This window comes from Trachurus japonicus, chromosome 16 (genome assembly GCF_045865225.1).
Source record: "Trachurus japonicus isolate A0001 chromosome 16, Traja_1.0".
NCBI classification, from domain to species: Eukaryota; Metazoa; Chordata; class Actinopteri; order Carangiformes; family Carangidae; genus Trachurus; species Trachurus japonicus.
The window spans coordinates 13,674,469-13,689,675 of NC_140922.1; the positions used below are offsets into that span (position 1 = coordinate 13,674,469).

Consider the following 15,207-nt stretch of genomic DNA (forward strand, 5'->3'; position numbering starts at 1 on the left):
TATATGTTTATTTATATTTTCTATTATTTATAACAAAGATGCACCATTAAAGATACTTTTAGCAACAATAAAGCTGTTGGTTCAAATGAGATATTAGCCAACGTCAATGCAATACATTCACTGTAAAATTGAGCAGTGAATTCAAAGACAGTATTTTTTTTTTTAGCTCAGACTATAAGAAAACACAGCTTTTTGAATGAACAGCATCATTCAAGTGTAAGAAACTACAAGCCTCCACATCATTCAGTAAGACTCAGACCATCCTGAGGGATTTATTGACAGTGTGGACAAAATCTTTGAGGGAGAGCGCGCCGAGTTCGTTCAAGCAAATGAGTGTAAACCAGAGAGGAGCGCTCTCTCTCCTCTGCACCACCCACCCGCTTGTGGGAATGTGTTTTTCACTAAAATTCTCTCGAGTATAACCAAAGCATCGCAGCAGCCAACGCTTCTCCCTCAGGCTGAGGCTGGGAGAGCCGAGCACTCAAGGTTGTGTGCGTCTCTGATGGTGCGAGTGAGTGGGCTGAGGCAAGAGACTGAGAAAATGTTTCTATGGTGACTGGGCTCATCCGTCCGGGTGTCTCCTGGAAGGAAGGACTGAAAACTTCTGCAAACAGCACCACGGCTCAGAGGGGAACCAGGCGTCATCTGGAGATTAGTACAACTTTACTTTTTAGAAACTGACCAAAAAACTCTCAGACACTGGTTGATAACATTAACATCTGAGGTTCTCCGTCCCTTTTTTTTTCTTGTTATCAGATAGAAATTGTGGATATTTAAATGTATCTTTCTAAAGAAATTAGAAGTCTGTCTTGAAATAATAAAAATAACATTCAACATAATGTAAACAAAATGAGAAGGTACTGCATCTAAAATATATATTGTTTTCAAATGGGTACAAATTGGTGCTGAAATCAAAGACTCTTGGTACCCAGAACCAGAATCATGTCTAAATCAATCTTTATATTGATAAAATATATTATAATTAGACAGCATGTAGGATTAAATATTAGTCTCCTTTTGGTCAAATTATAAATAATTCTGTATAATAATCCATGAGAATAAACACCCGAGCTCAAATCATGCAGTTACTGACAGATAATGACGTGGCAGTAATTGATAACAAGCCTATTATATTACTTAGGCTACTGTAGTAATTGAATTTGATAATGAATATATTCGAGTTTTTGGACTCTGTATGCACTTCAATGTGTATTTAAATTTAAATTAGGCTAATAATCAATATATTTTATTATTATTATTATCAGTTTTCCCATTCATTGTGTTTCAGTTAACTGACTAGTCGTTGCAGCACTTGCTCTCCTGTCTTGTTGTTAAGAGACAGGTCGGTGTCAGGTCTAGAGGGAGAAATCACCGACGTAACGCTAATTAAACTCTTCAACACATGACATTATATTTAACTACGACGCGTTGAATTATAGAGAATCAATACTTCTCTAGATGTCCTTTATGTCAACATGATATTCGTTTCAATCAGAAATGTAACCAGTCTGTCTGTCAGCGACAGTTAAACTGTATATTAATTTACCTTCTGTTTCACTTCCAGCTCCTGTGTTTCCGCGTTATCGTCCTTGTGACATAAAAACAATAATCCATGCTAAAAAGATGAAGTTCGCCTTTTAAATGTGCTGTAAATGACCTGTTTCCTTGTATCACGGCCGATCACGACTCCTTCATAGGCGCCGCCATCTTGGTTTCAAATAACTTTATCAACACGTCGTGCGTTGACAACATCCACATGGTTAGAAAAACTGAGCTGCCTTGATTAGTACTCCCTTTTTACTCGTACAGCAGGCACAAGTACGAATTTATACAGGCTATTTAGGTTAATTTGATTTGATAATTAATTTTTATTTTGTAAAATTATCTTATGCTTAATGCTTTTATACTATGCATTTAGGCCAACATGCATTCAGTTGTGTGCGTTTTTGTGGTAGCCTATATGTTTGGGTTTGTTTGGTGGTGTGGTGGCATTTTTTAAAGACTGTTAACAAGGACATTTTGACATTGTGGGGACACTGATTCAGTCCTTATAACTTCAAAGGACTGTTTGAGTGAGAGCTGAGTAAAATAATTTAGTTGTGTATTTAGAGTGTAACTTCTGCGTATAGGATTACATGTAGGCTACTTCACTGAAAGACCAAATTATTGTATGTCTGCGTGCGTGTGTGCCTAAGCTCCTCTTGGTTTCAGTGACTTGAGTGAGTGATGGCTCGGCCCGTTACCCTGGCAACCCTGTAACATCTTCCTTTTTTTCCTTTTAATTTAGAAAAAAAAAAAGCAATCTATTTTCTTTATTCCAGCAAAATTGCTGCCCACAGACACAGAAAATTGTCTGCAGTTTAATTTACCTCCATCTAGCTCTTATCTACACTGCTCTTTTTATTGAGTGTCGCAGGAGGCAATCCCATCTGCCAATGGTCAAGAGGCGGGTCACTCCCTGGACAGGTCACTGGTCTATTACTGACATAGCCTATAGAGATAAACAACAAGTCACACTCACATTAACACCTAATGGCAACATAGGGGAGCCAGTTCACCTCTCTGCATGTCTTCTGACTGTGAGATGAAGCCTGACTGCTCCGACAAAACCCATGTGGGAATATGCAAACTCCATACAGAAAGGCCCAGCGACTTCACGCTGTGAGGCAACAGTGATAACCACTGCACCACCGTGCCACCCACTGTTACGCCAAGACAGAACTGGACTGGAGTAACTTGAATATCCACACTCAGATAACCACTATGCAATTATGTTTCATAGTAGCTCTTTTAAATAGGGCAACTTTTATAGAGGCTATATTTTTATCCTCCTCATTTCATAACAATGCATTTAGAATAAATTGTTATTATTTGCATTCATTTACTTCCAATGAACATTAAAGCAGAAGTAAGTGATCCGGTCGTTTTGGCTAACTTCTTGTCGGCCGATGGAGTTAGCTGTCCCCGCCCTCGTCATGGATCTATTGGTCCTCGTCCCTACGTCACCACATTCACGCGCATCCCTTGGCTGCACACACAGCCCTTCATGCCGTTCTCTCTCCTCATTGGATAAAGGTTGTAGGATACAAAGAAGTATACAAGAAGTTTTCTCCTCGGCTTACAGCAGAGCAGAGTGACTGACAGACCCGTGTTTCGGACCAAACACTCTATATAAGTGATTGCCGTCGGAAGATGTAGCCTAACTATTTAAGACTTATATTAACACAAATATTCCGCTTACTTCTGCTTTAAGGAGGCTGATGAATACCAATAAATTGATACTAAAGTTTGGTACATACTATGATGATATGTTTTTTGTTGTTGGTTTTTCTTAAATAAAAAAAGGAGAAGAGATGTTTCACAACCTGTCATCGTTCTTGATAATGGTTACTTAGTCAGTCTGCCCCAGGGCAGCTGTGGCCACACACGTAGCTTATCACCACTGGTGTGAATGTGGTATGAATGAATAATGGTTACTGTACACGCTTTGGGTATCAGGTAACAATAGAAAAGCGCTATATAAATGTAATCCATTATTGCTATTCAAATAAAGCCAATTGTTGCCAAGTATATTCACTGCATGTCTAAAGGATGTACTTAACTGTCATTGCGGACCACATTTTTATGTTTAACTTTCTTATATAAAGCTCTTCTTGTTGTTTTAACATTTTCTTTTAGTTTCTAGAGTCCGACAAGAAGAGTTATCATAAACCATAACTGAAGTAATTCCATGACACACATCTACCGCCAGCAGCTCTACAAGTATCCTCGGGAGGCGCTTTCATTAGACATGATCTCTGAAGGAGTACTCTTTCTTTGATGCCAACTTCCAGTGGAAAGTGGAAAGAGCACCTCCACTCATTTCACCTTCATCACAGAACAGAAAGACACCGAGGAGGAAGATGAGGAGGAGCAGCGTCTCATCAACGGTCTTTTCTCTTTCTGTGAGCTCTCCCTGTGGCTCTCACCTTTGATCTGATGTGCAGACACAAGAAGAGGAAAAGGGGAGAAGTCAGTCAGAGCCGGTGAGAGGGGAGAGAGAGGAGGGTGGGGTGTCATTAGCGGAAGATAGAGAGAGTTCCTCAGTCTGACGTCAGTGAACTAAACCTGGGGCTCTGATCCGGCCTGCTGTCGTATATCAGAGTTAAATGGGCGCCTCCACCCAGGGCACAACAGGATGTGGTTGAGAAGGAGGAATGAGACAGGGAAATGGGTTTTTGATACAGCTGAGGCCATAACTCTCCACATAAAGCCTGATGAATGAATCTTATACTCACTTCCTCATCATTACTGTATTTCATGGAGGACTGCAGGTGCTGGTGAACAGTGTTTGATCATTTGTTCAAAACTGAACCTTACGCTGCAATCAAAGGACAGAAATCCTGACAACTTTATGCTCCTTCAGTTCAACTCCATGTTGATATTCACCTCTGTAGTGAATCACTGTGTTTTACAAACCAAGAAACATGCAGTATATCTATATCCACATGACGGTTGAAGGGGGTGAACAAAGGTGAGACTGAAGGTCAGTTCCTGGTCACAGCTTTCATTGAATTACTGTTTATGATCAGAATGAGGTTAAACTTGACCAAATGGCAACAACTTGAAGGAATATCCCACCTTTATGTGTTTCTTTTGCTTAGAATAATATGAAAATATTGATATCACTCTAATGTCTGCAAAGAACATATCAAGCTTAGCTTAGCTTAGCATAAAGACTGGGAACAGCTAACCTGGTTCTCTGTTGAGTGTACAACAACCCACTTAACAGCAGCAAAAACTCACAAATTAACAAGTTATATCTCATTTCTGTAATGTATCCACAAACCAAAATGTCAAAACAACATTGTTTTTTATGTGCTGGACTTTTTCTCGGCCCAGGACAGTTTAATGAACAGTGAACTTGGTCCAGAAATAGTAACTTCATGTAAAAGTTGTCAAGTTTTCATTTTGGTTTATAACTTTCAAAGACTCTCCAGCGCTCCAGAAGCTAATTGCAACGCCCCTGGTTTGATTCCAGCCGTGCTACTTTGTAGTAAGTCGTGCCTCTCCTTTTGTTTTCCTGTCTCCCTTTTCACAGATAATCTGATTCATCAGGATCGTGTGGGTGTGGTTTGATCAGATTTGATTTGACAGTAACCTGGCAACATGAGCAGACGACCCCACAACTGATTGAATATCGCTTTATCGTGATTGAAATTAGCTGTTCCAGGACAATATTTTCTGTTTTTTAAATGATGGTCTGCTAACAATGTGACACATAAGGAAAAGTGATGGGCATCATATAACAGGAGCAGATGGAGGCTCAATGTCCTCGGGGAGCGTCTGAGTGCACAAAGCCAGTTTATTGCCGGAAATGTTTGGAGAAACGACGCATGAAAATAAAAGATGGAACCAGTTCTGTGGAAGCGTTATCCTCTTTCCAGGTGCCAGCTTTGTCTCAGTGGTCCACTTCTTTATATTTTACTCTAATTGCCAGTTTAAAATCCTGCATGGCACCATCTCTCACTTTAATTTCAAAGTCTTTCAATCATTTATTTTGGGCATTTGAGTTGTGCATTTTTTTTTCTTTGGACAGCTATGTCGCCTTTTGAGTCTCAGGTACAAGCAGCTTCTGTTGATTTTCAAACAAATCACTTCCGAAAGCAACCAATCATCCTGGTTTTCCACCCACATCCACCTCCCCATTCCCACCATGACAAACAACCCATGGTAATCACCTCTTCTTTCCCTGTTTCGGAGGACGATTGCATTTCACCAGCGGAGAATCAGATGACAAACGAGCACCCAGAGCTGCCCGAGCAGCAGTGTGTTAGGTAGAAAGCAGATGAGGGAATGGGGAGTGGGGGGCTGACTTGTCTTCACCTGTCCAAGGTGACCTTTCGTGGACGGGTGTGTGATTCACAATCCACATCGGCCTCAATGAGAAACGGGTCTGGTGGTTGCCACAGAGAAGCAATCTCACACCATCTCGGCTTCCTGAGGCCGGCGAGGAGCGGGCTGATATGGGTCTCTACACACCTCTGACCGTGCTTCAGAGAGTCTGATGAGTGTGATGTTATTTCCAGGGCCTATTTCACATTGACATCCCCGTGTGTCCTTCTCTTATCTGTTCCCATGGAAAACAAAGGCCTAGGAGAGAAACATGGCGGCACAGAGATGAGGACGTTTGTAGCTGGAACAAGATCTTAAAGAATCTGTGACGACCTCTCTGGCAGCTTCCCTCTCCTCCCTAATCTTCTCATTTTCCCACACTGATGCATGAATTTAATTCATTTGGAATAATAAAAATCTGATTCTGCAACGCATGGGTTGTTCCACAAAATTACACATTTGTAATGTCTATTTCTCTGGGGATTCCCATCCTGTTCTGTAGCAATTAATGTTTCTAATTAGTGTACAACTCCACAGTCCTGCTGGTCCCTCTGCAGTCTGCTAGATGCACTCTGAGCGAGGCTCACGCAGCAATCTGATTAAGATACAAATACAATGAGCCATCTTGTTATGTCCTCTGTTCAAATTGAATTTCTGTATGTGTTCAAGAGCATTTTAATTGCTCTCAGTTAAAGGTTAAAGACAGGGAAATCTTTACAGTAAAGGAGCAGCTATATGGGATAATTAAGGCACTTGTACTGGTCTTAGAAGAATCCAGTTTGTGCTATGTTTTAGTACAGTTATACATTATTTCTTCTCTGGAGGAGGGTCTGGCGAGCGAGGCTATACATTAATAATAGTCAAGTGTGGTAATTGCTATTCAGAAATATTTTTCCATTCAAAACATCTTGTGACACATTGTCATGTACACTTGTACAAATGTATTATACTACCCAGCAGGACATATATAGTTAAATTCAGTAATTAGAGCCCATTGATTACTGTAATAAAATACTGCTTGATGAGTATAAGACAAGAATACATTCTGTATAATGAGTGTTTACTGTTTTCACATTTATGTTTACTCAAGTTGCAGGATTGCATTTATTATTTTATTTTCACAATGCAAAACTGCGACTTTTACTTAAAGGTGTGCCACAACAATTAAGCACTATGCCTCCATAACGATGGGAGAACAGCAGAGGCCGATGCGCTGTCTCTGGTCCAACTCAGTACCTGATCTATTGTGAGAAATTCCTCACAACCTTCGAACAACATTTGTCTCATTTTGATGTCTGTTAAAAACATTTTCAAGCCCAATCCAAGGCAAAACATGTCATAAATCTTCTTTTACGCCTACAGAATACGTTATACACCTGTTGTGACAGGCTGAGTTGTCACACTGCTGAGGAGCAATCTGAAGAATAGACAGAATGGTCCTTTAAATAAAGTGCACTGCAAACACCTTCCTCTACCATGTGATTAGATTCAGAGGTGTTGATTATCTAACCAATTAGCATCAGAATCTGAATGTATTGCTTTTAGAGGAAAACAAGTAGCAGCAGTCTGATACAAGTAGGAAAAAGGTACATTGCAATCTAATAAAAAATAAAATAAAGAAAATAATAAATAAAAAAGGGACCAGGTGATGACTCCCCACCTCCCCAAATTGGATCTATATAAAACTCAAGAGAGACCATGTTTTAACAAGAAATGCAAATAAACATAGTAATTACAGCAGTTCCTTGATCTTATCTGCCATTGTTCGCCATGCTAGACTAGTATCAGCTCCAGCACCGTGCATTCTTGCCACTGAAAGCTCCATATTTATTATGTCAGAATCTGAATGAATCTTAAACAATATATCACATTCATAGTTGAATCTCAGTCTGCACCACAGTGCTGTTCAGATTTTACATTTAGTCTCCAGCCTTTGGAGGACCACCAGGGCAGGTCATGCCGACTCAGATTGTTTCTGCAGAAGCAACATGACAAAGAAACTCTCTAGTGGAGCTGTGTCGCACCCTCTGACGGGCAGAACCGCTTCCTTGTGGATTGTTACATGACAGACGGGACCTAAACACAGCACTGTTGTTGCTGCTCCGATCACAAATAACAACGACAATGATGTTATTAGTTTCATTTTTCTCAAACTAAACAGACTTGTAGGCTACATCGTCTCGACACCCCTCTGCTCCCCCACCGCTTCTAGGGAAACCTCTGTTTTGTTGCCGTGGTGATGAGTCCTGGCAGTGATTGGTGGTTTGACAGGACCACTTGAGACAGACAGGGGATTCATCAGGCTCTGCTGTAAAAGAGGAGCTTGAACATTGTGTCTATGAGGATGCATGCACCCAATCCTCAACTTCTAATTAAGTGAGTTGTCTGTGAGACTCGGTGGGTCAGACTAATGGTGTCTGATCCAGCACAGAGTTGATGAAGGCCAGCAGGAGCCACTAACAGGTCCTCCTCTTTGGTTTCCTGAATAAAGAGCCACATTTTGAGAAAATGAATGTTTCATGCATTCTCCTTTGGCACAAGAGACTTTTATCTTAGTCCCATTTGCATTTTTGTCACCAAAGCAATTTACATTTTTATAGCATAATTAATGAACAAGAAAGTCATTTACATTTCCTTGCTCTGCTCACCAGTAAATCATCTAGAGAGCATATCTGATGCAGAGGGACCAGCACTGGATGTGTGGGAGTATTTATGCACACCACAGAGATGTCTGGAGCATGCAGAAAGAGAACTAAAACAACTACATGATTGTTTTAAAAGCAAGACGGTTGAGAATACACTGTCATAATTAAACGGAGACACGAGGACAGGGGGCTTTCAGGTGCAAATTGAGGCCAAAGCCTCTTTCACTTCAGTTGGCCCTCACATCAAATACACGGAGGCAGGCCTCCAGAGCAAATTACGGCATTTAAACAGCACAGAAGGAAACAATTCATACAAGTGCCATTCATATATCCCAGCCTGTAAAGATGAAACAGAATAATTCATCACCGTTTTGCCTCTGGTCAATGACCCACTTCTGTCAGTAGCTTGTTATCTTTTCCGATGCATGTATGTACATTGTTGGGAAAAGTACGCTGGCAAAGAGTGAAAATGATGTGACAAAGCCATATCATGTTTTAAAAACTGGTTACCAGAAGCACGATGAATGGAAAGTTAAGTAAAACTGTGCACTAGTGGTGACAGAGTGGAGATGATAAGCGTGTTATATGCAGCAGAAATATAACAACCATGCACCTTGGTGAAGCCTCTAGTGTCCAAAAGGTCATAGAGCTCTGATTTTAAAGCTCTATACTTTGTGATGTGGCACTGAACTGTATTATAGTTGCAAAGTATGTCTAAAAGTAACAGATTTAGTTACTGGCAAATGAGGCCACATTTTCCAAAATGGCATTTCTGATACAAGATACAAATGATCAAAATATGTCTGTGTGACGCACAGTCCTGGCAGGGTGAAGAGGGTCAGTCCTGGACTCTTAGTCACTGCTCTATCATCGGGATCTTGTTCAACACTGAGTTGCATAAACATTTCTGTTTTTAGGAGAATGAGTTGCCACTGAGCTCAGAGAGATTTGGGCCAACCGTTTCTCACAGTGACCGGCGCAGATTGAAAAACCCTCCTGGGCCAAAACAGACCAGGTGTTCAACCACTGGTACCTCGTGTTTAAACTTTGATCAAAGTTGAAATTACAGCTGTGTCCCCAGCTGTAACTGTAATCAGATTTGCTGTTTGTGATAATGTGCCGGATCCAAAACACAAAGACCGAAGAGTGTGTGTGTGTGTGTGTGTGTGTGTGTGTGTGTGTGTGGAGGGGAGGGGGGGCAACTGTGTCCTCTTCAGCATCAGATACAGCGGCCAGGTGACACGCACTGTGTACAAAGCCCCTGCTGCTCCAGCACGGTGGAGGCACATGTTTATCGATGCGTCTGGCTGCCCCTGAGCGCACAACATGGCTGAGACAAACAAGCACCAACATACAGAAGGTTCTCAGAGCAGACAACAGATGAATAAATACACAAATATGGACTGTTGGATGATGCGATGTTTTCATATATAGAAGCTAGAAACACTGAAAAGAAAAGCAAAATGTCACCATTGTTATCCGTGACAGGCGGCTTGTGTTACTGGTGTGACACTGCAACAATAACCAGATTCTTCCCAAACTCAAAGAGAGAGAGATCGTTACCATCTACTTTTATAATCTTGATTTCTATGGGACTTTCTGTCTGTCAGGAGCTGGCACAAGAGGAGAGAAATTCAGCAACAGAGGAAAAAGAAGTGATATAAGTACTCAGTTCTTACATCTTCAGTGTTGTGTAACTATAGAAACCGGATCGTGTGTACAGCAAAGCAGATTTCATGACAGAATAAAAAAGACAGACGAGAGGTGACATAGATTTTCCAGTGGGAGCGTTTTGTATGAAATGTGTCCTTGCGTACCTATAGTGCTGCAGACTGAACACAGAAAGCCGTCTGTGCCTGTAACATGTGATAGCATCCAGTTCTCCATCTGGATGTTGGGAATGACATTTTCCCCTTCAACACCTTACATTTATACTCCTGACTCTGTTGGCTTGGGCAGAGTTTAGACTAGTAAGACAAAACTGGTTGGGTAAGACACCGGCATTTTCCTCATCTCCACTCCACTTTTGAACAAAGCTATTACACACGACCTGCTGCTCAATGGGCCTATTTGAAATCTACTCCGATTAAATAAAGGTTCAAAAGTTCACAAAGCTATATATTCATCTCCTTCTCCAGACGAGCTTGTGAGAAACCTGGGTGTCATATTTGATGACTAACTTTCCTTTTCCGACCACACTGCACCTCTCCACGTTGTTCCACGATGCACTGAACAACAGGCCTTATACCTGACACAATGTGCCACCCAGCTCTTGGTCCAGGCCAGGGTTATCTCTCTCCAAAACTACAATGCAATGCTCCTCTGATGTACCCTCCTCCGCCCTCACACACAGTGAACCCCTTGTCAGTGGTCCAGAATGCAAAAAACTCTGACCTACAGTGGCCACCCAAATCAAAGTCTACAGTCTATCTACAGTGTAACTTCTGGGTCATACAGCCTTTTGCTCATTCTCTGCTGTTGTTTTCCTTTCAGAAAAATCGTCTGACACTTTAATCCCTGCACAGAAGGCAATCCCAGGCAACCCCTGTTCTCCTCCGTGGTAAGAACAGCGTCGACCCTCTCTAGTTACAAGAACCTCTTCAAGACTCGTCTCTTCTGAGAGCATCTCCTCTACTGACATCTTTCGCGTCCTAATATGTTTAATTAGCAATTACCAAACACTATCTTTTAGATATATTCTGGTCCAAATTGACAGGATTGCATCACGTCCTTTTTGCAGATCTACAAGTTGCATCGTCATGCTGCTGACTTCCCAAAGGTCTTCTCTCTGCTTTATATCTAGTGACTGAAACCTATTTGAAGTGACTTTTGTTTTGTGATTGTGCATTATCATGCCCAACCTGTTGCCATAAAGGGAAACGTGTGGTCGACAACAAAACTAAGATAGGGTGTGGCATTTCAGCTACGACTAATTGGTATTATGGGACCCACAGTGCACCAAGAAAACATTTCCCAATCACTCACACCATCATCACCACCACCAGTCTGGACTGTTGACACGAAGCTGGTTGGGTCCATGGATTCAAGCTGTTAACACCAATTTCTGATCCGACCATCTGCTGCCTGAGCAGAAATCCAGCCTCATCAGACCAGACTGTTTTTTCAGTCTGTGCTCACTGCAGCCTCGGCTCTCTGTTCCTGCCTGTTCTCTCGCCCGTCCACCTCAATGACTGTGCATCCTGAGATGGTGAGTGGTTATCTGAGTTACTGTAGCTTATCTGTGAGCTCACTTCTCATCTGACCCTCTCTCATCAACAAGACGCTTCGATCCGCAGAACCATCGCCTTGTTGCACGTCTTTTGTTCCTGGCCCTGATCTGAGTTAAATATCCTGTGAGAAAACCCCATGAGATCAGATTCAGGAAAACTCAAACTAGCCCATCTGGTACCAACAATCATAGATATAGAAACGTTTCTATATCTATGCCAACAATTATGTCTCTTTCAAATGAAATCAAATGAAATCAAATCAAACTTTATTTATATGGCCGTTTTCATACGTTAAGTAACACAAAGTGCCTCACAGAGGCTAAAAACAACAAAGAAAACCAAGAAAACCCAACCCCCACATACATACACGCTCACACACATGCGCACACCTGGGACGCATGCACACACACACACACAGACCCACACCCTCACACCCACACACACATAGCTGTCACTAAAGAGACATTAAAATTCAACAAGATCACATTTATTACTGTGTTTGATGCCGATGTTAACTGAGGCTCCTGACCTATATTAACATGATTTTATGCACTGCACTGCACATTATTGCCAGTTCATGCAATTAATTGAATAATTGCATGAACAAGCAGCCATAATGGGGGTTCTTAATAAAACACTTGAGGAGGGTATCTTATAATATATTAAACTGTATGTATTGAGTGGGAAAATACTTGAACTGTCTTTGCTTCCATCTCATATCCAGAGTAGTCCTGATTATGGCTTGTGCCATGTCCTCTTTGATTAAGACTTCAGAGTTTATAGTCTGTGCCTTCAGTCTGAGGATGATCCTCCTTGGCATTATTTTTGGGGTAATTTGTATAGTTTGGGCAGGTTTTGATGGTGCCACAGCTCGAAGCTATTACCTGGGATAAATTCCATGATAATATATTTAACTAAAAAAAAAGTGGCACCACGATTTTAACCCATCCGATATGTGTTGAGATATTTCAGTCTGGATAAAAGTGGTGAAAAGAATTAAGGACACTGCATAAAGGGCTAAACGTAACTTATACATGTGGTGGGAATTAAAGTAAAGGCATTCCAATAGATTTTATTTCACCTATATATTTGACAATTTATTTACCAACGAGACAAATAAGAAGATGAAATCTTCACTGCTTCCCTCTCAGATGTTTATTGCTGGTATAAAAAGGCAAATTAGACCATGAGTAGGATTTTGAGATAAAAATAAAAAAACAACTCATCCATTGTGCTCAAAATAACAGTTATCTTGGAGGCTTTTTCTTTGGTTAGATTTTTTTTTTAGGGGGCAAATGGATTTGGACACACAATGACTTCCGTGTCCCAGCCCTTGCCTGTGCAGCACTTAACTTTGAGCCAGTGTGGTGCCACAGGTTGTTCTTTACAGGTATTCTGAGTGCAGAGCGCCTCAGACGGGCGTACTGACAGAGACGGCTGCTTATTGTCTCCTCCTAAGTGTGTATCAGTTGGGAATTGTTGATTGGAGGAGGTAGGCCGTGTTGATCACTTGGCGCTTCTGTCCCTGCGCACTGGACGCTCCCCTCCTCACCGCCCCGCTGTGTTTTGGTGCTCAGCGCTCACACCTGAAGTGACAGAGGAGGAGTGAGGCTCGGAGCTGCGATGAAGGCAGCGCGCAGAGCTGCTTCTCCTGCAAAGCGACTGCACGGCGCATTTGGGGAACAAGTCAGACGGGGAACATCCAACGGGAGGGAGGGGATGCGCGCATGTGACGGGCTTTGGACGTTTCCATTTGTAGCCGTCGGGCTGGGGATTGAATCTCTCTATAGGGATCAGCTGCGTTTTTAGAAAAGAAAAAAAAAAGAAAAGAAAGAAAATCACCCGTGACTTGCATTGTCAAACGTTGCACGCCTCGTCCGTAGCCTGCGGATCGTCACAGCACCATGCGAGCAGGAGAGACGCGCCCTGTGCCATGCTGAACAACTCTCCGACTGTGCTGCTGGCTCTGACCGCGGTGGCCGGACTTCTCCAGCGATGCCAAGGCTGGAGCGACGAAGACCTGCTCCTGCCGCCCATCAACTCCTCCAACAGGTTCCTGGCCAACCTGGAGGTGGACGTGCGCTTCTCCAAGAGGTCTGTGGAGGAGAGCGAAGCCTCGCCCGACGCCTCCACCCTGCAGACTCTGTCCCAGTGCAACGTGAGCGTCCAGAGACTCCTTCCCACCTCGCTGGTGGCGCGCTGGGACAGCAGCTTCGGCTTCCATTGTGATGTGCTCATCTACACCACCAACAACCACGGAAGGGCTTTTTTCTCCGCGTCTTTCAACAGGGCGACCTCGCCTGTCGTCATCGAGCACCTCGGGGTCACCGGGGGTCAGCAGGAGTTGCGGCTGTGCGTGGGCTGCGGGATGTCCCGGTACCGGAGGTTTGGTCAGGGCCGGTCGAGAGGCCAACAGACCGGGGATCAGGTCACTTTCTGCTGCGTGGATTTCAGCCTCGATGAGCTGAAGGGGGACAAAAGTTGGAGGCTGAACAGAAAACCCATCGAGTCAACACTTGTGGCTTGTTTCATGACTTTGGTCATCATTGTGTGGAGTGTTGCTGCTCTCATATGGCCAGTCCCCATCATTGCAGGATTTCTGCCTAATGGGATGGAGCAGAGAAGACCGAGATAATTGAAATAATCTTTATATTAATTAGCCTGTGCTGCCTATACTATAATTGTAGCCATTCAACTGTTGACATGAAGGAGTGATGGCGGAGGTCTGGAGAACTTTTTGATCAGATGCTTTAGTCTGGGGGCGTCCTTTGACCCTCTATAGACCTCCTCCTCCTCCTCCTCATTAGGACAACCAAGGTAATGTATGAAGACTTATACTAGCCAATAGTATTCTATACTGGGACCAACACCAATGTGTTTTGTATACCCTTGTAGGCCTTCCTATAGATTAGACCTATGTCAGCGTAAACTGTGCAAACTTTTCTCTTTAAGCTGTGTTTGTATAGTTTTTAACCTTTCTAGAAAGTTTTTGCCTTATCCCATGTGTAGGACTTTTGCACTGAGGACTGAACTTTAAGGTGTGCCGTCACATACAGTACTATAATATAGTGAACCTATAGTCATGTTCAGAGTAAGTGTGATAGTTCTTTTTCCAATACATTCTGAAACATAGGTGTTGTTTATGACTGACATAGAGAGAGTTTCAATATTTATATATTGTTAGGTTTCTAATGTCAAGTTCATTCGTGCTTCTTTGTATCCATGTTTAAATTAAAATAAAATTGATTATAGGCTATACCTCAGATTCTCTCCGAGCTGTTCTCTGTAGCCTAAATCAATTTGCTTCTCATGTAGTCTGCATGAAACCGGAGTTATGATCACAGGGTCCTCTTCATCCATCATTCTTTATGCTTGGTTTCTGAAAAATACAGACATAATCTTTTGACTCAAAAATAATTAGTTTAGTTATAATGTAGGCTACAATGTCAGTAAATTTA

The 15,207-nt window shown here is 42.3% G+C and overlaps 2 protein-coding genes across 2 annotated transcripts in view; one reads left to right on the forward strand and one right to left on the reverse strand.

Moving 5' to 3' along the window:
* lars2 (leucyl-tRNA synthetase 2, mitochondrial) overlaps positions 1-1,716 on the reverse strand; it is a 30,412-nt gene extending 28,696 nt beyond the window's left edge. Inside the window, exon 1 of the mRNA XM_085801704.1 lies at positions 1,547-1,716. The gene's annotated coding sequence lies outside the window, so the exon portion shown is untranslated. The remainder of the gene's footprint in view (positions 1-1,546) is intronic.
* An 11,461-nt stretch (positions 1,717-13,177) lies between these two features.
* tmem158 (transmembrane protein 158) lies at positions 13,178-15,005 on the forward strand. Its single transcript, XM_085801705.1, has one exon. The coding sequence runs from the start codon at positions 13,683-13,685 to the stop codon at positions 14,382-14,384; it is 702 nt and encodes a 233-aa protein (XP_085657831.1). The 5' UTR covers positions 13,178-13,682; the 3' UTR covers positions 14,385-15,005.
* The last annotated feature ends 202 nt before the right edge of the window (positions 15,006-15,207 follow it).